The sequence below is a fragment of the Choristoneura fumiferana genome, chromosome 21 (assembly GCF_025370935.1).
Source record: "Choristoneura fumiferana chromosome 21, NRCan_CFum_1, whole genome shotgun sequence".
In the NCBI taxonomy this organism is placed as follows: domain Eukaryota; kingdom Metazoa; phylum Arthropoda; class Insecta; order Lepidoptera; family Tortricidae; genus Choristoneura; species Choristoneura fumiferana.
The window spans coordinates 14,996,587-15,022,683 of NC_133492.1; the positions used below are offsets into that span (position 1 = coordinate 14,996,587).

Below are 26,097 nucleotides of genomic sequence, written 5' to 3' on the forward strand. Positions count from 1 at the left end.
TGGCTTTTAGAGATTTTACTCTTTTCGCTTGACGCCTCAACTAATTTTGTCTAATGTCACATGACTCAGCTTTGATATGTGCATTTTTTGACATGTTTTACCCTGGAAAAGCACATATATTTTAACCCAACATCTAATCTAAAGGAGTTCCTATGACATTTAACATTTTGAATACGAAAACTTGTGAGTAACACTTGTATGAGTATAATTATATTATAATAAATTAGTACGTTTATTACTACTTCAAGCTGAAACAGTTGGACGGTTTTGTTTCAATTTATAATGGAGATAGCAAGCTGGATGGGCACACTTTTTACAACTAAAAAATCTTTAGAAAACTACTAACATAAAGTCGCAGGCAGAAGTTAATACTTCATAGTTTATTATAGGTAGGTATTTATGTAAACCTACTTAGACGAACTAGGAAGTAGTAGGTAGTAGCCAGGTTGGTGACAGGCCATAACTAAGCACTTTACCCTATTACGATACATCCAAAAGGTCAACGTCCCTATTGTGGCGTTTACGGATGAAACGATAAGCTCGAATCGGGGCACTCGATATACCGACGATTAATCGATTAATGACCATATTATGCGTTAGAAATCGAATCCTGTCCGACGGACGGGCTGTTAGTCATTGTGTTACAAGTTTTACGCATTTGCTACGCATCAATTTAACGTGATAGATAATTAAATCGATTTTAGAAGAAAAGTGACTTATTTAGATTTAATGTTAGCGTGCAACGAACTTTTTTATTCCGATTATGACACTGGCTGCTAATATTACTGTCAAAAGAAAAGTGTCTCCTACTTTTTTTTTATAGAAATGCGGCGTGCATAAGTTTTACTGGCCAGTAACATTTGCAACTTCCGATATAGGTAGAGTCATTCACGATGACGCGTGCCGTGGTTCTTATTACAATGTCATTAATGTCTAATTTTGACAAAATCACGCGTCTTCGTTGATGGCACTAAGCATAACGACAATGGCTTGGAAGATAGTTGTAACTCAATGTATTTAGAAGCCGTTAAAGTTCTCAATATAAAAGTGGTAGAGTTCTAGCCATAACCAGTATGCGAGAAAAACGATTCAGGGCAATCAGCACTGGCGCATCGTTTCGAAGTAAGCCCGTGAATAGTATATAGTTTATACATGTAACCTTTCTGATGGAATTTCTCCCAAGTGATAAGTTGAAATATGAAAAAAAAACATGAATTTTCTACGTTCTACGTTCACGATACTAACGCCATCTAGCGATATTTCGCCTATCGAAAAAACCCCCATTAATAGAAAAAAAATACGTTATTTTTTCCATGCAAAGCCAAATTGTCATTGTCACTATGCGATAATGCCAATAATTGTTAAAGAATCTTAGACCAAAGACAAGAATAGACGGTTGATAAATGTAGCAACTGGGTTTGTTTGATCTGCCCAAACTTACTTTATTTTAATGTGTTAAAAGTAGTAAAATACACAATATAATCGTTTTGCTATTTGCAGGTTGTCAGTGCTAATTTGAATTGACAATACCTTAGCTACCTTAGTAACAAGGTCGATAATCGTGTTGCACGTAGCGACATCCTTGATTTCTTGGTTAACTTTGTATCTATTCTTGTCTTTGATCTAAAGGGTTGTTAGTAGGTACCTTCACAGATAATATAATATAAACTACGTTAAAGATTCAACGCTCGCATTCGACAATTCGCAGTTATATTTGCCTACAGTGCCAGTGCGACAAAATTCTTAATTAACCTGGCCAAAAACGGAACTAACGCGATTATCTTGCAAAACTTTACTTTGTACAGTTTGCCGTAATTGTGGCTGTTTGTATGTTTTGTTCATAGTCTTAGTTTGCATTTTGAGATTGAACCACTAATAATTTAAAGCTAATAATAACAATTTAAATAAGATGATTATGAAAAAAATCTTCACTTAGTGCGTGCCTTTAAAAGCAAACAACGCCAAGAAAAGACAGCATAAATTCGGGGGACTCATTTCATTTTGCAGCTTAGTCTTGGCTTACCTAGCTATAGCTACGCTTTTACATACATTGCCAAAGACGCAGACGTCTTCACGCTCATGATGTAGTGTTAAGTATTACCATTGAGTGTCCGCCAATTAATTATACTATCGGAATACGGTATATAGGTATTACTATTACTAATACCTATATACTTATACCACCCACATCTCTCATACGAGCAATCGTCAGGCGGCTTGTGCAACATTCGGCATCAAACGATCATCTCATGCATAAAATTTGCATTAACTGAACGGTATTGGCGGGGAAATATTGTCGTAATAGACGAAAACGCCCATTACATTACGCTGTGTTGATTTAGACATGTTAAAATTATAATTTATTTAGCAGTTGTAAAATGTTGAGGATCCACGGCTCGCACGGTGTTTGTATAAAAACCGGCCAAGAGCGTGTCGGACACGCCCAAAATAGGGTTCCGTAGCCATTACGAAAAAAATAAGTAATATTTTTCTAAGGATTTCGTATTTTATACGGAATCTTTCAAGTTTAGGTATATCTTATACCTTAGACTGCTATTTACTCATAAACTACTAATAATTCTCAAGCAAACTTAGCCATTATAGTTTTCCTTGAAATTTTGATATATTTACTACCATCCTGAATTTTTTCAAATTTTTCCACCCACCGGTTTAGATTTTAGAAGGGGGGAGATTTTAATGAAAATTTGCACTTTAAAATTGAATATTTCGCAAAAAAAATCACTGAATCGAAAAATCAGCATTAGCAAGCCCTTAATGTTTTTAAAAGACCTATCCAACGATACCCCACACTATAGGGTTGGATGAGAAAAAAAAAACACCCCCACTTTACGTCTATATGTGAGGTACACTAAAAAATTGTTTTTTTAATTTTTAATTACACCATTTTGTCTGCATAGTTTACTTATATATCCTTGCAAAATTCCAGCTTTCTGGCATTGATAGTTCCTGAGCAAAGCCGCGGACGGACAGACAGACAGACAGACATGGCGAAACTATAAGGGTTCCGTTTTTGCCATTTGATGATAATAACCTTTTAAAGCGTCAAGTACACCCCAACGGACTATCTCTGTAACGCAAAAAACGGTTTTTTCCGCAATATAGAATGTCAAACATTTATTTATTTATTGTTATTAATAAAACACGATAGTGAATGACGCGACTAAATAAGATAAAAACGATTTAATTGTTTTACAGCTGATAGTGTATCTTTTTTGGTATGCGATTTAAATCATATCAGAGCTTATCTCACTGATAACTTTGGACACACCCGCGCGATTTAACTAGTTTAATTTTTTTTATCCTATGGCTTTTCTTCAATGAAAAACTAAATTTCCGGTCAGTAATTGTAGTTATGATATGCCTTCTAACCACTTCACCACGTGATTTGTCTTTGATTAAGTAGCTATTGATAATTTAAAAGTCAGCACCTTCCTACAAAATACCACACGTTTATCCCAATCCTAATTATTTTACTCCTAATCATCTTCACTAATATTTCAAATGAAAATAGTGTTTCTAAAATTAGTTTTTTTGACTTTCTTTCAATAATTATCGAAGCACCTGAAGACCATGATGTAATTATAAATTGGAATTAGATGAAATTTCGCATTTTCCATTAAACTGCCCGGCTAAATACTGTGCAATATATAGACCTACACAATGGTCTAGCCTTTCCGCGATGGTAACGAAAAAAAATGAAAAATTCCTTACAATTAGTGCTACGCGTGATGACTACACATTAATTTTATTACAACCAAAATTATCGCTAAATACATGCATGTGTGTCATACATACACTAGTATTTACGACTTTGATAACCGATCGTCCAGATGTATCTGAATTCGGTAATAAATAGCTGTAGCATGTTACAGGGTTTTACCTTTTCCGGTGATATTGCGGGATTATTCGTAATCTTTATTGAATGTCACATGATCTTTGAGAAATTTTCCGTTTCTGTATGTGTGACAGTATCGATTAGGTAGCTTTGAAAATTTAACAAATAAGTATTATGGGACATCAACGCCAATTATCCTATTCCCAATGAGCAAGGCTTGTGTTATGGATACTAACCAAAGTCTCAACGGAACTCAAGAACAAACTTAGCATTTTTTTTACATTATATTTTCCCCAACAGGGGATCTCACACGTAACCTTAAGTTTTGTAGTCAGGTTTTCTAACCACTGTGCTATCCGGTCATCAAAGGTGGTCAAATTTGAAAGTAATTACAATAGCCTAATTTATTAAGTAACTTTATACAAGGTGTCTTGTAATCAATTGGTATCAACAAAACAATTCTGCTTAATTTGCAGTTTATGGTTTTTTTTTATTGGAGTCTCTTAACGAAAATTATTGAAGAAACGTCTTAAAAATACTTTCTTGTCAACATAAAATAGATATGATGAAATATGATCATGCGATTAGTATTATTAATGTTTAGACTTTTTTTTGTTAATTTAGTAAATCTTTGAAACACGTGGTTGCCTAGTACATAGTTACTTACTGTTTAATAATGATACAATATTTAGACTATAGTTACTAAGTAGTGCAAAAATCTTCTTTATCTAATTTTTTATCCCATTTCTATATTTTCTTTTGATATGTAATTTGTAATACCTTTTCCTTATTTTGAATCATTTTTTTAATCATAATCCATAACAGCAATTATAAATACAATATCTTATCACGATTGGTAATACACACTAGTATTAACGATTACTATTTGTGACATAAACCATTACTCATTTATTACTTACGAAAATGAACTTTTGTGTAGAATTTAGACATAAGTCCATTTAAATAAATAATTTCATTAATTATTATAATTGTAAATGATTGGAATACAAGGCTACTTCTAGACAAATACTTGGTTAAAGAAAACTCTGCGCTATCCGGTTATCAACTTTATTTGTAACTATCACATTTACATAACGTAAATGACAACAATTTTATATTAAAATTCTTGTTCGTCTTTCATCCCTTTATGGTTTTTCATTCATTTAGTAATCACCCTAAATCTGCCGAACACAAGCGATAGAGTGCCGCAAAATATAATGTATTCTTTCACAAGGATATTAAGAAAAAAGTCCGCCTGTCTAATGTCTAGTATCAAAGAAATTATGCTATTGAAAATGAACCCTAACAAATTTCCAAACGCGTCAACATTTTGTCTTATGTTTGTGATAGTTGGGCCTGTGTGTGACATTTTACGTGGAAGCAGAAATAGGGCCAGTCTCCTGAATGAAAACATATCTGTTGTACTCGTACATAACCACGTGGCTGTTTTGCATGTGTGGTAGCGGAGGAACAGGGTAAAATGTTGTGTTTCGATGTCAGTGCACGTTCAACTTGCTCGAATCTTCTGGCATGACAGAACTCTAGTTTGGACACCGTCTGGACAACTTTTACTTGCGTTTGCATTGTCCACATCAGAATGCTTCGTACCACATACCGGATAATCGAAATAAAACGCGTGAACGGTATCCAAAAACCCCATGTTGAACATTCCTGGACATGTTTGAACATCACATCCCTTATCTTGGACAAACAGGAAATGGATCTCGAACAGTCGGAGGCGTTGAAAACAAAATCCAAAACTATTTGATGTCCAATTGTTTGTTCAAACGTTTTACCAAATATTGGACGTCCCGGGGCCCTTTGATGCGACCTGTTGCGTCAAACATTTCGAAATTGTGTAAATATCGAGATGAAAGTGAATTTAGTGAGAAATATTCCCTTATTATTGCCGTTTTTAATTTAATTTTTGGAGATTTATCTTATAACTATACTTTGACAGCGCAAATCCATTAGATCCAGCAAACAAAGTAAAATTCTCCGATTTAACTAAATTTCCACGGAAGTTCTCAAAATAACATCGCAGAACATACATAACAAAGTTCATCCAAATCGGTCAAACTGTTTTAACGTGAAGGAGTAACAAAACACACACACGTACTTACAAACTTTCGCATCTATAATTATTTGTATCATTGGAAATCTTATTCTAGATAAATACTCAAAGTTGGAAATAGAATGTAATATTGTATAATGGTAAAACTAATCCCCCACCCCTCTGCCAAGCCTATAATTAATTAATTGGCTATAATTTCTAGTCTATGATAGCAAAATTCCAAATCTGTTTTTTTTTTAATAACAAAAAAAGTTTTCGCAAATTTTGATTGATACATTCCACAGCCGCCTTGTTCTGACTACGCGTTCCCGTCATAACTTCCTGAAATATGTTTATTTCCGTTGAACCATTATGAACTGAGCTAAAAAAATTATGTCACTATTAGCGTTCACCCGCGGCTTCGCTCGCGAAAACCACTACATTAGGGATTTGAATTGAATTTAGCATAAGTTATCATTATACCGGATGTAGCCTGTAATATGAGCAAATAATTAAAACATAGATCACACTCGTCCAACTGAACAACATTACTTCAGGGACTTTTAAAAATAATTAGTTTTTTGTATTTTTATAACAGTTTAAAGTTTATTCGCAGCAGTAATGTAAAGCAAATGTTTGATGTTTTTAGCATGACAGGCGGCGTCAGTTAGGTTCTAGGATGGCGTACATTGGCAACAGTATTTAATTTGTATGAAAAAAGGCAAAGTCTAAAGACTCCGTTATTTTTAAAAGTCGCTGAACTAATCTTGTCCGAGTACGATCTATCTTTTAATTATTTGCTCATATTACAGGCCACACCCGGTATACCCTATAGGGTGTCTATTACCTACCACCCCATTATGTTATACGCTCTCTGTTGTTGGATGAACGTGAGTCACAGAGATTTTGCTTAATCTCCATTAGGATTCCCAAAAATTATGTGATCTTCATTTACGTTGCTTGGAATATAGCCTCATCTCATACGTACTTACCCTTACTACCCTTACTTACGAGCCGAGGAGGAGGGTTTTAATTATTTGCTCATATTACAGGCCACACCCGGTATATAAAGAAACAATCGTATACATCAGCAGCATAAATCAATACATAACTTAAACTAACAAACAAAAAGTTGGAAAACCCCTACCTTGTCACTTCAAAGTTCAATATCTCAAAAACGGCTGAACCGATTTTGATAAAACATGTCTAATAATCATTGCTAGAAAACCTGCTTTTAAATAATAAAAAAACACTTTAAAATCGGTCCACCCCTTTAAGAGCTACGGTGCCACACATAGACACACAAACACACAGACACACATACAGGTCAAACTTATAACACCCCTCTTTTTGTGTGGGGGTTCGCTCCAAGCGCAGACTGATACTCTTGCTAACCGTCCGAACAGACAAAATCTATTTCCACAAATCATTCAGCTTTCAATTAAGATTCCAGGAAACATAGCAAAGTCAACCTGTCTAAACATGTCCATAACGTACCAGCTTTATTTGCCACTTTGGTCAATAAACTTACGGCCAAATTAACATGCGTCAAACTATAGTACACCACATTATCCCAGGACAAAACCACCTTAGGTTTTCAGTCATGGATCGCCCGAAATAAACGTTACGTTAAGACTATGAAAGAGAAATTCAATGCGAAATGTTTCGACGGCCGCAAAGTAAACCTGGTCAAAGAATATGCGTCTAGAAACGACAGTAACAACATTGAGTTGTCAGGGATACATTTACCTGTCAAAGACTAAGTTATGGCGGCGTTAAAATATCAGGAAGAAGTGGTACAATCGAAAATAGTACTTGATATCTACGATTTAAGCAACACATTGACTGCAATACAGCGTAATATCACAACTAAATAATATAAACTATATATTTTTGCTCAAAGTTATGAGCAGGCCTAGAGCGGGTTATGCACTATTATGAAATCATGAATGAAATTTGTAATATCGTAAAAGTGTTATTGACGTTTTTTATTTGTCGATAAATGCCTTTCCGAATAAAAATTTAATGCGACAAGTTAGTTAGCCGCCGACGGGGAATATAAATTGAATGATAAGTAAGAAATTGAAGTGTTAATTCTGTCGAAAATATAAAATTTAACGACTCGTATCAAGGTGTTAATAGGTGTTGCGTCAATTTTGTACAAAACAGGTGAATATTTAAAAAAAAACCGGCCAGGTGCGGGGCGGACTCGCGCACGAAGGGTTCAGTACCATTTGTATGCAACATTGGACATTAGCAAAAAAACACGTTCGTTGTATTGGAGCCCCCCTTAAATATCTCATCATCATCATCATCCCAGCCTATATACGTCCCACTGCTGGGCACAGGCCTCCTCTCAGAACAAGAGGGCTTGGGCCATAGTTCCCATTTTACACACACCATTGAATTGCTTCGCAGGTTTGTGCAGGTTTCCTCACGATGTTTTCCTTCACCGCATAGCTCGTGGTAAATTTCAAATGTAATTCCGCACATGAATTTCGAAATATTTGAACCCACGTCTGCCGATAGGTTAGGCCACCACGTTATTAATATCGAGCTAAAATAAAGGCAAAAAAAAAAATCATGTTTGTTGTGTGGGTGCTCCCCTTAAATATTTATTTTAATGTGTTTTTAGTATTTGTTGTCAAAGCGGCAACAGGGATACATAATCTGTGAAAATTTCAACCTGTCTGCCTGTTGACAGACGGAGAGACAGACGGACAGCGGAGTGTTAGTAATAGGATCTCGTTTTTACCCTAGTACCCAAGACGGAACCCTAAAAATATCATGGAATTAACATTATTTTATTAAGTTTTTTCGTAGGTAGTAAATCTTTACAAGTAGACAGCCATAAGATCGGAAGGCAAAATGTCATGGCTCCGGGCTGCGTACAGTTACCAGCACCAAAGCTGACTGAATCTGACACAGCAAAGCGTGCATAAGAATCTGATACGACTCTATTTTTGGGGCTGCGGCAGATATTATGCAGGTCATGGCTCTTTTAAAGTACTGTCACCCGACTGTACCTTAAGAGAACAGAATAAAACAATACTTAATTAAACAAGCTACAAACATAACGAGATTTCAGGAGCTGGACTGCCAACCTTGCGCCTTGTTGAAGTGGCATAGAATAAGATATTCAAACCCTTTTCACCCACGCGCGCACACACACACTCACACGCACACACACAACAAAATCAACAGCACACACTCACACACACATATGCTTAATGGGAGGTCCCAACCTTTGCCCTTGTAAAATTTTGAGACCAATGAAATATTTTGATTTCGATTTATTTTTTTCACGACTCATCACGACTCTGATAAATTTCTGATGTTTTATGTAACAGATAACCTGTGACGCCATTTCTGTATATTTTGCTGGAATAAAAGATACAACATCACTGATATTTTTCGCGTAAATCATCAAGAATTTATCAAGACAGTGGTGACATAAGCCTTTCAATGTTGCTCGAATTTTATCAATGGCACTCTATTTAATACATTCTATTGTGCATAAATTCACGTGGTCGTAAGTAAAACAAATACACCATTTGAACCGTAAGCTAATTTGGAACCTTATTGCAATAAAAATTATAAATATATCCAGGGCGATCACGAACCGGGAGACGAAGTGTTAGCAGGCCTCATACTAGATGAACCGACGACATCGTGAGAGTTGGTTGGTGGATTCAAGTGGCGAGTTGTCGTCCATTGTCTAAGGGAAGAGACCAGATCAGATGATGACGTTTATACATATAACTACATGCCAACCCCTGCCAAGGCAGCAAGTATAACTGCTATTGTCAGAAGGTTCTAACTGCGAGTAGCTATGATTCAAATAGTGCACATGAACAATGCGCAATGAAAGTAAAGGAAATGTCACAAGTGGTCAATGATTTACGCGACGTCAACCCGTCGGCTTATGCGCCTGCGACGGCTTAACTCCGACTAAATAATGTCCTTTGACTGCTGAATGAATGTTGAGTCAAGTCAAGCGATTTCCTCTTAATTTTGAATTGCAAAATCCTTAAACGCGGCATACATTGAAGCCTTAAAATTAACACCGTTTAAAAAGTTGTAAATGTAAGGTAGACGTCCGAGTACTGGCCACTGTCCCAGAGTAGCCATGTTTAATTTTATGTCATTAGCAATAGAGGTGAAACGGGGTGTCATCTATTTGGGTAGCTCTTAAAGCACAACCAATAAAAAAGTCTTAATTGTAAATATATCTATGTCAAGAACCATCTTAAATGTCTCCACACTGCGCATAGTTTTTTAGGAGCGGGGCTCTGCTAACACTGGATATTCTAACGCCGAAACCCTCTGAGCGCGAATCTGACTCCGACTTAACCGGTTTTTTTTTCAATCAACTTTCTTTTACAAGTAATTATCATCCAAACCAAAATGTTTCCTAAAATATAGGGCAACGATTCTCCATACAAATTGACAGCAGCCTATTTAAAGAACCCACTATTAAAGTAGCGGTATGAAGAAACCAGTGACTAAGAAAGTAAGCTAAGAGATTAACTTAATGGGAATAAAGAAGCGTAACAAATAGGCCTGAGACATTATTTAAAGTGTAGCCACGTTTGATATATGTTCACGTGTGTCGATTTGGGTCAGTGTTTTTTTTTTCAATTTTAAAGGTTCCCTACCCAAAATTTGTTAACGGAACCCTAAGGATCTGCAGTCTCTCACAGAGCTCCATTGAACTATAATAAATTGTCATTTGATAGAATGTGTGTATAGGGCCGGTATCCATCCTTTTCGCAGAAATATTATTTCCAAATGTTTCTTTTCCCAACTCACGATTTTCTCTGAAACCATATTTTTGCGGAACTTTCATAAAACAAACCTGTTGTTTTAAGAAAATAAATACACAGAAAAAAAATACTTATGGAGAAAATTGAGTTGGGAAATAAAACAGTTTGCCAAATAAAACATTTGGGAATAATATTTTGCCGAAAAAAAAAAACCCGTAGTCACTTTATAAAAACAATAAAAAAATTAATGCATTTTTGTGCGCTTTTTCTTGAGCAATGATGCAGTGATACCTACGGAACTCGTTTACAAATACGGCTTGTACTTGGCCAGTTTTTAATTTCTTTCAATGTTGATCCTGATTCGTGTTGTAATTGATTTCTTCGCCGGTGTTCACACTTTCCTATAACGGTGTCCATTTTCTACACTGTTATTAGTTATTAGAGTGACCCAAATTTTATGGTGCATCATAAGTAGGTACTGCTGTTATCGGCTTATTTTGTTTATTGACTTATGCTTACGGTAACGTATTAACAATTACAGCTGATTGATTGACATACTTTTTACCGGCTTCAAAAAAGAAGGTTCTGAATTAAGTTGTATCTTTATGATTATTAGCTATTTGTTACTCATTTTGGGAGGGAGGAGGCCTGCACTCAGCAGTAGGTACGACGAAATGATTAGATAATGGTGATCGGATAATTGTTTATAAATTGTTATTGGTTTCTAGGCGGTTGTCTGTACAAACCTACCCATTCTCCTTTGAACAAATACCACCCCAAAGGAAATTTTTGAAGGAGTTTTTTTTTGGTCAAAATTATTATTTAATATCTGTTAGAGACAGTAAATTCACATTCGTGTTGTTAAAGTTTATGAATCACTCATATATTTTTGATGACCGGATGGCCAAGTGGTTAGTTTAGAGAACCTGACTACGAAGCTTGTGGTTCCGGGTTCGATTCCCGGCCGGGGCAGATATTTGTATGAATAATACGAATGTTTGTTCTCGGGTTTTGGATGTTTAATATGTTTTTAAGTATGTATTTATCTACATAATTATGTTTATCCGTTGCCTAGTATCCATAGTACAAGCTTTGCTTAGTTTGGGACTAGGTCAATTGGTGTCAAATGTCCCATGATATTTATTTATTTATGTATATGCCGATATATATGTATTATATATTATAAGATAGACTAATTTTCTTTATGATCTATATGATAATACTAGAAATAACTAACTTTAACTTACTTACTTAACAACTTAAAATGCTGCTAACTAATAACTAATCTACTTATGTAAATTGCTCTATAATAATAATTAAATAAAATCATTATTCACTACTAGCAATCGGCTTCATGTCATATTTAATATGTGAAGTTGCACGTTTTGCGGCGTCAAAAGGATTACAATTTATAACGAAGAACAGTCGGTACACAGCTGAGTAATGTTGACTCTCCGTAGGAAAAGACTCATCCCTATAAATTCAAATTCAAATTACTTTATTTCGCATAAAATGTGGTGTTTACAATGGTCTTATAAATGATTTGGTCGCACACATTTCTCCAGCATCTGGCAGGCAAAATTTATGTTTATGCTCATTAACTAATTTTATATTATATCTAAATAAATGATTAATAAATGTCAATAAAAAAGAACTGAAATAATCAAATAGATGGACTGTTACAAATAATTGAACAACAATAATACTATTATCATACATGCGAATACTTAAGAACTACATTTAAATGTCAGAATAAAAGAAGGACGCCTTATTAAGAGTAGACAAGGAAAGATAATATTATAGAATAGGGAACGCCGCAAGGCAAAGGCAAAAATCCGAAAGGCAAAGTCGCACATGCAAGCTACTAATTATATCAACATTATCAACACGAGGATAATTGATCAAGGATGGATGTTTTTAATGTACTATTTATTCAGGTTAATTATAGGCTTCGGCTCTTATACATTTTCATGGCGTGTCTATTCTTATTTTTATGTCCTGTCAATCGTTCTAAGTTTAACTTGGAAGTACTATTAAGTGGAATAAGTTGCCTTTGTCACCAGTTTCTCAATGAGATCTGTTAGTTTCATGTGTTAAGTTATAAATGCATAATTAACCGAAAAGACAAAAAAACATGTTAACTAATTTTTTTTCAACCAGTAATTTAATAAAATATTTCCACATACATGAAACCACTGGCAGTCTTTAACTGTGACCGATAGGGTTATTTTGCCTTTTAAGACCCTGGCATTTCATAATTACCATTTAAGCCTAATCTCTTATTATACCTGCCTCTCTGTTTGACATGTTGATTATTCACGCTCCTGACAGAGAGGTAAGACTTAAGACGATTGTATAAATGTAAACGGGATAAAAATATACACAGAGTACCGACTTATACGACTGCGGTCTGCCGCAGAAAATCCCAAAAGAAGAGTACCTTATATTTTACTGTCATAGGTAGTGGTAGTAGTAGTATTATATGCCTGTCCAGTTCTACGTGCATGTCTAAGAGGGGGCATTTGCCCCAGTGGGTACCTGTACAGGCCAAGATGATTTATCTTGTAATATCGTCCTATATCGTCCATATAGGTACTTTTAAAAAAAGCTCGAACATTTCAAGGAACATTACGAGATTTTTTCAAAGATGTGACGATAATAGTGTATGTTTGGTTGTTATGGTCAAATCCTCCAAGTCCAACTTTACCCATTTCTATTGATCCCACTGTCTTGAAATTCGGTACGGATATGTTTGATCAGATAAGATGACAATGCAAGTACAGTCAACCTAAAGTAAAAGCAGCAAAAAAACTTGCAAGTAAATAAATATTTTTTTAGCAAAAACTTATTAATCACAAATTCAAGCAGCGCTCTTTAAAAACTAAACTGAGAATTAAATCTGTCTTTTAACCAGCTCTTAACGTTTCTATTCATTACAATATACGTATGTGATATTACTTTATCCGTGTTCGCACTGTGGTGGCGCAAATTATCACCCAAGCTCAGCGAATGCTGTTTGCTAAGCTTTTACCATAATTTTCTAATGCTTATCTAGCATAAAGATAGGATTGGCTAGTGTGCCATGGTCTGAAATTTTCGGAAGAAAGCGAGTAGCTTAGACATTATTCAGACTATAGTAATAGTACTACTACTTATCTTTCACATATTGAATTCTGTCAGAAAACTAGTTCAAGTTTTTAATCAACTGCGATATAATCGTTGTTTGCAGATTTAGACTGTACAAGTAAGCGAAAAAGAACTTTTTTTTACCATACTTCTCCATCACGTTACCGCACGTTACGTTACGATGCGTTACGTTGCTTGGTAGGTGGAGAAGCATGGTGTAAAAGCCAACGAGGAGAGGTAAAATTATGACGAGAGAAAGAAAAGGAACGAGCAAAATGATGTATAAGACAAAAATGAAGTAAACATCCCATTGGCGTTGCTTTAGTTCAATGATAGGGACCTCCGCGAAGTTACGCCCGAATTAATCAATCATTCGAACTCGTGAAGTAAACTTATGCAAGAACGCATTACTGGCGCCTGACAACTGACGAGCTTTAGATATTCGCTGATAGCTGATATAGCGACCCCCTTAATCTCGGTATCGCTCGACAAATATCGCTAGATTGCAATCGCGCCGTGCTAATGGTTTCGTAACGAAGCGATATGTGTTACTTTAATTACTAGGTCCCTTTTCTGGAGCATTTCCTTGGCGTTAAAATCGACTCTGTTGGTGTTGTTCACAGTGCTAATTTGAGAAATAGAAATATCATAGACGACCGGGTAGCTGACTGGCTAGAGAACCTGATTACAAAGATTGTGGTCCCAAATTTGGAATTGTTGGTGTTCAATATGTATTGTTTATCCGTTACGTAGTATAGGTACTCCTAATACAAGTTATGCTTATTTTGGGACTAAGTCAATTTGCTGTCAATTGTCCTGCTATAATTTTTTATTATTTAAATATGTATATCTTTCCCCAGTCGATCTCGCTACACGTCTTCACACCATTCCGCTGTGTTACTCCCACAGAATAAAAATAAAAGTTTTTCTCTGTTTTAATAGATATTACTGAATTATTGACAAGTGATTCTTTTGAAACCTCGATCTAAATCTAAAGATATTGATAATATTGTATTTTTAATGAGTACAGTCGAACAAATTGAATCATGACCCAGGGTGGAACCTTTGTGCTACTAATGTCATGTTGACATCTCATACTTTTGTGTAAGAAATCATAGTGAAGTTGATTATTAAGAGGATCCACCAGGAGAGATTCCACTTTCGGTCATGATTCAATTTGTTCGACACTATTTAATTTATTCAGGGTAATTTTAGGTTTCGACTTTTTTAATTTTTCGTGGCGTGACTCTTCTTACGTCCTGTCAATCGTAACTAGGTTAGGTACTATTTAAAAAAGTAAACTGGAAGAAATCTCTTTATAGAAGGACTTAATGGTCCGAAAAAATATTTGGCTGTGTTTATTAGCTTTTTCGGCATAGGTACACTCGAACCAACTGAAGCGTGACCCACAGTGGAACCTTTTTGTAGAAAAAGTCTTATAGTGACATCGCATTGCTTGACAAGGGATCGCATTTTTTTAGACTATTATTGTTTCGCATAATTGATTTAGCATAATAGTACTGTCACATAGTAATACTTTGGCCTACTACTTATTTGGAATATTAAGCTATTAGAATAATTTCAGTTGGACTGTGCATTATGCATAATATTGTTTGGGCTATTGATTATTTGTTATAAATGAACAACAAAATATTAGGTTAGGTTAGATCACGTTAGGTACCTACATTAGGTTAGGTTAGGTTAGTACCTATGATATCCAGGCGCAAAGCGCCCAAGCAACCTTAGTTCCTAAATATATATTAACACAAAACTAACCTTTTGTCGTAGTGCATCAAGACAAATTTATTATTATGACTTTTTGTATTTATGCTATTTGCCGTTAGTCTTCATGAAGATGATGCTTTCTGTATTTATGCTTTTTAATTTTATGCGTAATGATGTGTATGCACATCGCTAATTCGGCTAAAAGGAATTATGCGTAACGATAATATTACAAATAATTTTATGCCATCCAATAGAGAACCCGTTCTATGGTGGGTCAGGAATCAAATGGTTCGACTCTACACACGCCTCGCGCTTAGTTCGCGTGACAATTATGTTATTCAACTTATCAATTCTGTTGGTTACTTTGCCTGAGTTATTTTATCATTTGTCATTGGTTTGTTCGTATTATTGAGCGGTATTTCTGCTGTGGTCCATTTGATATTTAATACGCAAGTCTATTAAGAAATTATTAGGTCTTTAATAGCGGTATCAAACATTTAGAATTGTTTACAGTTGAACGAATACTAAAGTTAATTGACATTCGAACGGCAGTTATTATAAATTAACTGAAATATGGCGACGGGTGTAACTTGTTGGTTTCAAAAGCTAGTTTATTTTGTTTTATTTAACTTACTTTCGCATTTCAAGGACATAGTTAATTGCTCGAGTTGCTATATAATATGGACACATCATGGCCTGATGAGAAATTGGCTTGGGTTCCTATACTCGGCTATACTTTCCTGGTTTTTTACCAGACTGCCCAAAGAAAGGTTGTTCTCTGTTCGAGCGTATGTATTTTTGTAAAGTCAGCAACCGAAGCGGATGAGTGGTTACTTACGGTCCTCTAAATGATCTACACACGACTCTACTGCCAATTAAGGTAATAGAGAGTGTTTAGATCATTTTGAACACCACTACTGCTCACTGCTCATCTACTGACTGTATGTATTTATGTAGATATTCGTATCTAAAGTGTGAAACCAGCTAAAACAAAATATCATGCGTATATCGAGACAGACTAATGTCTTTTTAAGATGCAACTAATCGGCACTTCAATTAATCCTGCTGCGATCAGGTCATAAGTGTTATTGGTGTTATTTTAGTTTTGTAGTATCTTTATTTAGCCTTGTACAAGCAGATGCGTCTGTGTATAGTTAGAGTAATTTAAATTTTATTTACTGACGCTCGATTATACTTACAAAGTTCCGGTTTATACCACAGATAAAATGTCAATCTTGAGATAAAATTAAAATATAATTAACTTGTATTATTAAGGAACATTATTATGATAACTACCTACTTCTACCGATAGCTCTTCTATTCCGTCATCACTTTTTAATCACCTACATTGACTAAGTATTTTCAAGCCACTCTTACTTATAATAAATGATGATTTCATATCATAACATTGATATTACGTTATGCATTACGTATTGTATGATGGCCACTTAGCTAAGGATGACGTTCGTAATGAATAAGGTAAATAATTAGAGTAAGTAAGTCAATTTAACACATCTCACAATCAAAATGATACATGTAAAATAAAAAGAGAGAATATCGACTTGCGTGAAACATAAGCAGTAAATAATTGTGCGAGAGTTTTCAAACTTAAATTTAATACACATACATACCTACATGCTCTTTACCAAGCCATAAATTCTTCAGCCTTTCCCTACCTTACCGGTGCAAAGATAGATATTCCCTTAGCGACAATAGACAATGCCGTGGCTACACTACCTAACCCTCGTGCATTCATAATGGCATTGACTATCTCCTTCTCCACTCATCCTTTCACACTTAAACCTACCTACCTTTTAAACCTATTCAGTAAAAAACAATGTGAATGCGACAAAATATGGCCTCTGGTGGTTGAATGAACATGAACTCGAACGCAGTCGTATTGGCTTCAACAGGAGGTTGCGCGCAAAGAATTATCAGACCATTCCGAAGCTGAGATACGCTAAAAGCCGCGGCGGCGACCGACGGATAGAAGTTATTTTAGGACTTGACAAAACATTATTAAGTAACTTTGTTGAGTTTGTTACACAAGCATGTCATATCACTGGGCTGGGTGGGCTAACCCCTAAGTGTTACAATGGAGGAGGCATTGTGGATAATAAAACGACTTATATAATTTTTTTATATTTACTTACTAGCCTTTCGTTGCGTGGTCGTTCATTGTGGTGTTCGAGGCCTAAAACGCATCGACGGCGCATTTAAAAAATGCGGCGCGCAAAGAATTTCAAATAATAAATAAATAAATTCAAATAATAAAAGCATTTAATCGTTAATCTTACACAACAACAAGAACAAGAACTTCAAATAGCATTCAAATAGTTGCCGCCGTAAGCAATAATCAGCTAAAAGTGTCACAAACTTCATTTGTCATTCATTCGTGACACCGATACCGGCTATTCTCTACTCCTTTAAATAACCACCCACTATTTGCCATCATTAGTAACAATACACAGTTAAATCTGATCCTTAATCTGATGACGTTAAAAACTTATCCCAAAAATCCAGGAGCCACCAAAGTTAAGGATAACTTTGTCGGCTAAGATTTATTAAGTGCGATTCAATTTCCATGTTTATAATTTGTATTGTGTTGGAAGCTATTAGTTATTATGTTTTGACAAGCTTATTACACGATATTATCCTGATTGAAATCGCCGCGTGCCCATGTTTGTTGGTGTTATCTGCTCGATAATTTATTGAAGTAAAGGGTGGTATTGTATGGTAAAGAAAAATACAGTTTAGTGATGATCTTATAAAAAAACGCAGATGTAACAAGTGATTTTGATACTACGGATTTGCCGGAAAAAATGTATTTCTATTCCATATTACCGGGCTATGCAGGGTGACTCATTTAGATCGGTCAGTATGGTAAAGTCTGAAACTATAAGACATACGATGATCTGCTCTTAGGAACCATGTCATCGATGTTAGTAACAAAAAAACTGCATTCATAGATTTAAAAAAAAACTTGTACTCAGCACGTCAATCTAACTCGGTTGTTTTGAAAAATAATGTGTCGTATGTCTTATAGTTTCAGACTTCCCCATACTGACCGATCCAAATGAGCCACCCTGTATATATAACAATTTAGCTTAAGAGGCATAACAACTCTTATAAGGACTATTATCGCTTGTACCTAAGTACAGCAACTGGTGGTAATAACCAGAAGTTTATAAACAAAAAATATAATATTTAATATACCTACCTACCTACTTAAATACCTACTGAAAGTTATTTTTCCGTCGCCATTTCTCCTCTATATCTCCTTTGAAAAAATGAGATTATAATGCATAATATCTCAATGAGTAAATATATGTTTACTTTTCTATACGCGACACGTCTATGTTGACATACAGGACCCTTGCATCACATCACTGTATTGTTTTATGTAGAAAGGAGGGCGAGGTTGACATTTATTTATTTATCAATAAAAAATTACAGCATTACATTTAGAAAACCAAAGCACTGTAAAATTCAAATTATACACGACGACCAGATGGCCTAGTGGTTAGAGAACCTGACTACGAAGCTCCCGGGTTCGATTCCCGTGTCGGGGCAGATATTTGTATGAAAAATACGAATGTTTGTTTACGGGTCTTGGGTGTTTAATATGTATTTATGTATGTATCTATCTATATAATTATATTTATCCGTTGCTTAGTACCCATAACACAAGCTTTGCTAAGCTTACTTTGGGACTAGGTCAATTGGTCTGAATTGTCCCGTGATATTTATTTATTCATTTATTTATACACAAAAAATACAAAAATACATAAAACTCAAGATAAACATACAAAAAAAAACTACTCATAAAACTACTTAGGGATTTTTGAACGTCTTCGTCGCTACCCTAAAACGACGGAACACCACACCCTCCGGAGCACAGGAACATCAGCTGGTGCTTGGCAGGCACTTGGAGTCTAAATGAGCTGAATGATGATGGCTGAATGAGCTGACATTTATATGTGTAGCTGCAGTGTATGGTTGATAGATGACAAGCGAGATAAAAATATTGTAACTCATTTTATTATTTTAATTCGGGTTTTGTTCCACGTACCTCGATTTCTTCATTTGTCGTCTCGTGATCATGGCGCATGCAACGATGCCGAAATATCGAGCTTCGATAAAATCAAGGTACGCGGAACAGAACCCGTATTTAAATCATAAAATTAGTAATGACCGCGATAGTCTAAAACATTTTATTGTAACTCATTTATCGACCTCCGCAAAAGTAAAGCCTAAATCAATCAATCACACGTTATCCAAAATATCCGAACCAATAAAAGTGTTAACCACCAATAAAGGTTAAAGTGGAACCATCTTAAAAACCCGAACAGTGTCGGTGGTGCAATAAAAATCTGTAAAATCAATTAACTTCTTGACCGACATTAGTAAATTACTAGTAAATCAGCAACGGATTGACTCCCGACACTACCGAGTTTATCTTAAATATTCTAATGAGCCCTATAATAATAAATTACAATAAGCTTTTATGTTAGTATTGCTTAATTCGAGTGAGAAACGTTGGTGCGAGAGTTTTTCTCGTGTTTATGGTTACAAGGGAACTGGTATCAGTTTATAATATTCCTTTGTTCCGTTGGAAATAAAGACAGATGGCAGGTCTCATCATCCTACCATTTGAGTAAGTAATTTTAGATATCTATATGGTGATTTCAAGAAGTGGTCATTTTAAGAAGTGGTATTTTCAAGAAGTGGTAATTTCTTTGTGGTTCTGAATCACCAAAAGGAACTAAAATGATTTTTGTGAGGAAATAAGATCAGCTTTCTGAAAACAAATTTTAATCAATTTATCAAGTTAATTTTCATGTACTTAAATGCTATCATTGTCATTCGAATTCAGTGAACCAAAAAGGAGGGTTCATGGCTTTTTAAATTTTAGTTGACAGGAAGAATTATAATTAGAACGATAATGTCCAATAAATACAATTATAAGAGTAGTATATAAAATTATTAGAGTAGTATATAAGATTATAAGAGTAGTGTTATGTTTATCAACGTGAACACAACACATTCACATTAAGTATGCTCAACGTGGACTATAATCGTCACCTATACGTAAAACCTCACTCTCCCACTGACCATTCCTTGTGGGCCCTCACCAAGTCCCACATACAGATTCCCACCAGTAAGCCGATCCACAAAAAGATCATGCGATATACAAATTTAACGGCCCACGATGGCTTCCGAGACAGGCGTCAAGTTCCCATCGGTCCCTTACTAAATTCTTCGCCTCTCGTTATCACATTATTACGTTTCTGCGTCAAATTTCACGTGGTCGCACTGAATTCCATTGATACCGCGCGTACCCACTGCGCTCGCGCCGTAATCCCCCATTCACATGCGTCCCCACCCAATCTCCATTTTAACGACATCTAGTGTCGGAATTCCAATCATTAGTTGATTGCTATATCAATAAATTAACCAAATCCCGCTCTCCGCTAATTGCAAACTAACAATTTTAATGCTATAATCCGAAACAAAATACTACACTAATATGAGTCTTCACATCTTTCGTTAAAGCTTATGTTTTTTGATGTTAACTTCAAGAAATAAGTTGTCATTTACTACGTCAGCTAGCGGCTCTTAAAAATGGAATATATAATGGTTTCTCAGAATTCTCTTGTTTTATAATAATTATTATCTTTATCTAGTTCATATTCATAATCATGCTTTGGTTTTATTGATTTTATTGGCACTTGGTTTTGTTAACTTATGTTCTATTAATAAAAAAACTATCTTTTTCGGTTGTTTACGGCCGTGATTATTAATCGATTGATTATTTGCCAGACGGCGATAGAAAAACGGAAGTGTTATTGTTAAATTAACATTTATACGGTAAATTGTATTTAATACAAAAAAAATATATATTTTTTTAGGAATGGTGGTTATGGTGACCAAACTCTTATCTACCTTACAATTCTTCATTCAAAATTAGACTGTGAAATAAGAATGGTTTTCGATCTGTTAGAGGTAGGTATCATATAACTGGTTAATTATACATTTTATATACACTCAAAGTAGAAACTAGTCCCTTGAAGTATTTATCATAACTTTCCACAATTATTTTTCAGTTGTCAGAAATGAATACTTAAAAAGTATTTAGAGTAAAAGAAATGAAAATGTGCTTCCAAGCATGAACAAAAAATCCTGCACGGTTAGGTCAAATAATTAAAATCATAATAAATGTAAGTATACCTACTTATATATTTATTATCTTGTATCGTTAATTAAAATATCTGTAAATTTATCTATCCATGTCGCAACTCATTTAAAATAATATAAAACGTCCTATTTTGGTACAACAATATTTGTAAAAGTTTACGACGTTCAACGAAGTCGGTTAATCTCGTGTTGTTGCAGGGGTTATGATGTTGTTCGAGGTAATCGTAAAGCCGCAGTTAAAGTATAAAAATATTGCCATAATGCCCGTTGTAAATGTTTCGAACTCGAACATAATAAAAATTATACGTATTTAAATAATAATTTTCTGCCAAGAACCATGTTATTATTGAACGTGTTAATTTCAAGTTTTATTAGAGAAAACCTCGGAAACTAAATAAACCAGATTTACTTTTGAATGAATATAATAAAATTACTTAAGCTCTTATGAGACATGATTCATAAAACTATAAAAATGAAAAGGTTCAACTCACGAAAAGATTTAAACTATTTAATCGAACCGTTCCTGACTTATAAGTGAGTTGAACTACTTATTTAATTTTTGTAATTTCATAAGTAATTAAAATACTGATGAAGTGACATTTTTAAAGTTATTTAAAAAATATTAAGTGTTATTACCTATAATATTAATATTAATACCTATTTGATTCAATCATGAATCGTTACACAAAATACTCGAACCTGCATGACAATACATACGAGTATACATACAACTATAAAGGTCTTAATCTTTCAAAATAGGAAAAAGAAAATGTGTTTTCTCTTCACCTCTCTGTTCAAGAATTACGTTTTCCTATCACTATCTATAACCAATGAAAGAAGAAAAGTACTATTTCACTGTTTCAAAAATTGTTCAGTGTATAAATATTCCGCGTATAATTCTTAGTATCCTATGATTGAAAGATATAGGTCGCATGGAATTAACCGCATCTTGATTCCTGCTGTAAATGTTTGGACGATTCTTGATATATCACTACACTAGAAAGAGAAGACTGGCGTGAAAGACATGTTACTGTATCAAAATGTGACACTTTCATTAACTACTGTTAAGCAAATACGTCATGAAATGGGTCCTACGGCTTCTATAAATTTCGGTACGAATGTGATTAAGTATCCGGATAACAGACTAGCATAATCGAATTTTGAGGAATTTTGCTGTAGTTGGAGATTTCTACTATATCAAAGTTTCAGCTTTGAAACATACTTTGCATTTAACATAGACACTAATAGGTTACAACTATGACCCTTACAAAGCGGCAAAAGTAGTCCTGGACAAATTATTACAGAACTAATGTTTATGTTAAATCAATTTTAATTTCGGGAAAATATCTAACTTAACTTGCCTAAGTAGAGTATGTTCACCTTATTCTTAGTACACGGGAACAGAAGATGATTTATATTTAAACACAGCACAATGTAAGGTTACCTTATTAGTTTTATTACGAGTATAAACCAATTGTGCTCTTCATAGTTCACTCAGACGGTTTATAAACTTCCATTCGGTTTACAAAACTTCATCGGCGTGCGATTGACTTCAATGTGTCAGTCATATGAGTAACACCCGAGAAATGTTTTCATAACACTGGATACCTTTTGTTTCATTGCGGGAAAAAAGTGGGTCGCGGTTACATGTAGGTATAACCTTCTAGGATACATTATGACTGACATTATGAAAGATACAGTTGGGTATTAATTTCTCCAACCACCACACTATTTACCCAAAAAATCGTCATTAAGGTTCATTATTATAACTGATACTCAACCAATTACCAAAACCACTATGTCAAGAGTGTAGCGACTTAGAAAAAGTAATAAAAAATTATATAAAATTCTGATTAATCGTTTCAACTAGTGAAAACTCTAATATGGCAGTAATACCCCGATTTTTATACTTTCGACTGGTAATTTCGCGGAAAACTTATCAAAATAAATGTATTAAGTTTAAAACGAATAATTCCCGAAACACATAATGGTCATTTGACATAGTACAATTTTCGGTGAAACAATTAATTATACATTTGACCGTGTGTTCTACAGATTGGTGTATTAGTTTAGATTTATTTCATCACAATTTGTAAATTTCTAAGAAAATTGCATTTTCACGTGCCCATTTGTACATATTTTGTCTATTATTTTTTTTTAAGCTTTTGAGTGGTGTGTTTTCAAAAATCTTTCCGCCTGCGTAATTATGTTCAAATAAGAATATTGTGCATAAAACTTATAGAATACCATCATTGGCGTTGAGATAAATATAGTCATTAAACAAGAAGTTAAATTTTAATTAAGCCGTAGGCTTGTTTCATCACTTTTTTATTACTCCAGTTTGCTAATTATTACCCCCGATTCGTGCCTGTGTCCATGTTAATATTTCCGTTTATCACGTTGTGTTATCAGTTTCAAATCTTAAATGAAAATTTAAGTGACCAATTTCTTATTCATAAGAACGTCCTAACTACAACCTGTCATGCCTAAGTCCTTTCGTGGTGGTGGTCCTCCAAAATTAGGATTTTTATTACCGTGTTCACAATTCACATCATGCGTGTATACCTCTTAAACTATTTGGTTCAATCAGGTTCAATCCATATAGTTTTATAACAAGAGATGCAAGCGCTCGCTTCCGAGTAGCTGGCAAAAAAATATGAAAAGCAGAGACATGATGTCAGGGAAAATTTAATTGTGGGTGGGTGTTTCTTATTTTTATCATTTTGTTTTTGGGATGAATTTGTAGAACCTTAACTAATTTGACATGAGTGTGTGGAGTGCGTGTGGCTGCCGCTGGTGGCGGAGTAGCAAAGCAAATAGGGCATATTAAGCAAAGCTCTGCGCAGGGAGCGACACTAGCGCAAACTCATGATAACGTCAGTTCTCTTTATATTTTGTCGCCATGACAGATCATGACCAAAGAGTATTAGTACCTATAAAAACTATGAATTAATCATGATATATTTATTAGTAACAAAATAACATTGATATTTTACATCGATAGTACCAATAGAGTTATATTTACAAAAATATAATTGAAAAAATACGATATTATTACATTTAAGATAGTCAAAATACTGTTTACGGTTTTGTGCTAGTGCTGCACTCTGATGGGAGAAAATTTCAGTAATATTCCCTATTAGTTTTTGTTCATGACATGGACCTCTGCAAACTATAGCCACTCATATTGAATCAATTAGTCTAATAATCTTATCAATGATTGCTTGAGTGCTTCAATGAGTGATAATGCAACAGCTCATAATCTTCAAAATAATTTCGGATTAATCTAAAATCCATTAGTGTGTTTACTTCGTGGAAAGTTTAAATGACGACATGATTAAAAATTTCGCTTACCTAATATTATTTACTTCTATCCTTCCATTTCATTGATATCTAGGTATGTGTATGTCTATGAAAGAGCACCTTGACTGACAGATATATTTTCTAGAGGAAATTCTTTTTCTAATAACTGTTACAGTATGTCAACTAAGTAATAGATTGACCAGTAAACACAAGTATAAAATAGACACGAACGTTTTACAGCCATAATGCGTAACCGGTGGATGCAAGTGGCGAGTTGTCGTTGAAACAAGTTGTCGCAAATGATAAACAAGTCATCATTATCATCATCAGCCGGAAGACGTCCACTGCTGAACAAAGGCCTCCCCCTTAGAACGCCACAATGAACGACAACTCGCCACTTGCATCCACTGGTTTCCCGCAACTCTCACGTTGTCTTCAGTCCACCTGGTGGGAGGCCTGCCAACGCTTCGTATTCCGGTTCATGGTCGCCACTCGAGGACTTTTCTCCCCCAACGGCTTTCTTTGCGCGATAGAATCCGGAATACGGAAATTCGTCGAAGAACTAAAGTCACCGACATAGCTGGAAAAATATGCAAGTTGAAGTGGCAATGGGCGGGCCACATAACTCGAAAAACAGATAAACAAGTAAATCGGACTAAATATATACTTCTTCAATGTTCATTTTTTCGCCTGCTGTTGGAACAGAGTATAAGTTGATACAAATGCTTTAATGGCGTGTGCGCTTGTCCACAGGTGCTGTGCGGAGCGGGAGCGAGTGCCGGCGACGTGTTGAGTGACGCGAGCCGCATACGCCGCGCGCCTCAGCCGCACCATTCGCACCGCGTGCTGTGAGTGTCATCCTACTGATATGTTCCGAGGTCGGCTCAGTAGGACCACCCTTTTGTATGCTAAGTCAAAATAAACCCTTGCCGAGCGGCCCTTCTGGCAGCTCGCTCTCCAGTAGGTAAGCTATAAAAGCCATCTGAGGCTCAACAGCTCTGAGGAGCAACAGTTCATTCGGAGAAAAAAGAAACTAATGTATTATATTTAAATGCGAAAGTTTGTGAATA

General features: G+C 35.0%; 1 protein-coding gene across 2 annotated transcripts in view; it reads left to right on the forward strand.

Moving 5' to 3' along the window:
• The window catches only part of LOC141440023 (uncharacterized), a 32,315-nt gene that overhangs the window by 3,478 nt on the left and 2,740 nt on the right, over positions 1–26,097 (forward strand). For both annotated transcript variants that reach the window (XM_074104481.1, XM_074104480.1), the window contains exon 2: positions 25,781–25,875. In XM_074104481.1, coding sequence (XP_073960582.1) covers positions 25,781–25,875 — 95 coding nt within the window. The remainder of the gene's footprint in view (positions 1–25,780; positions 25,876–26,097) is intronic.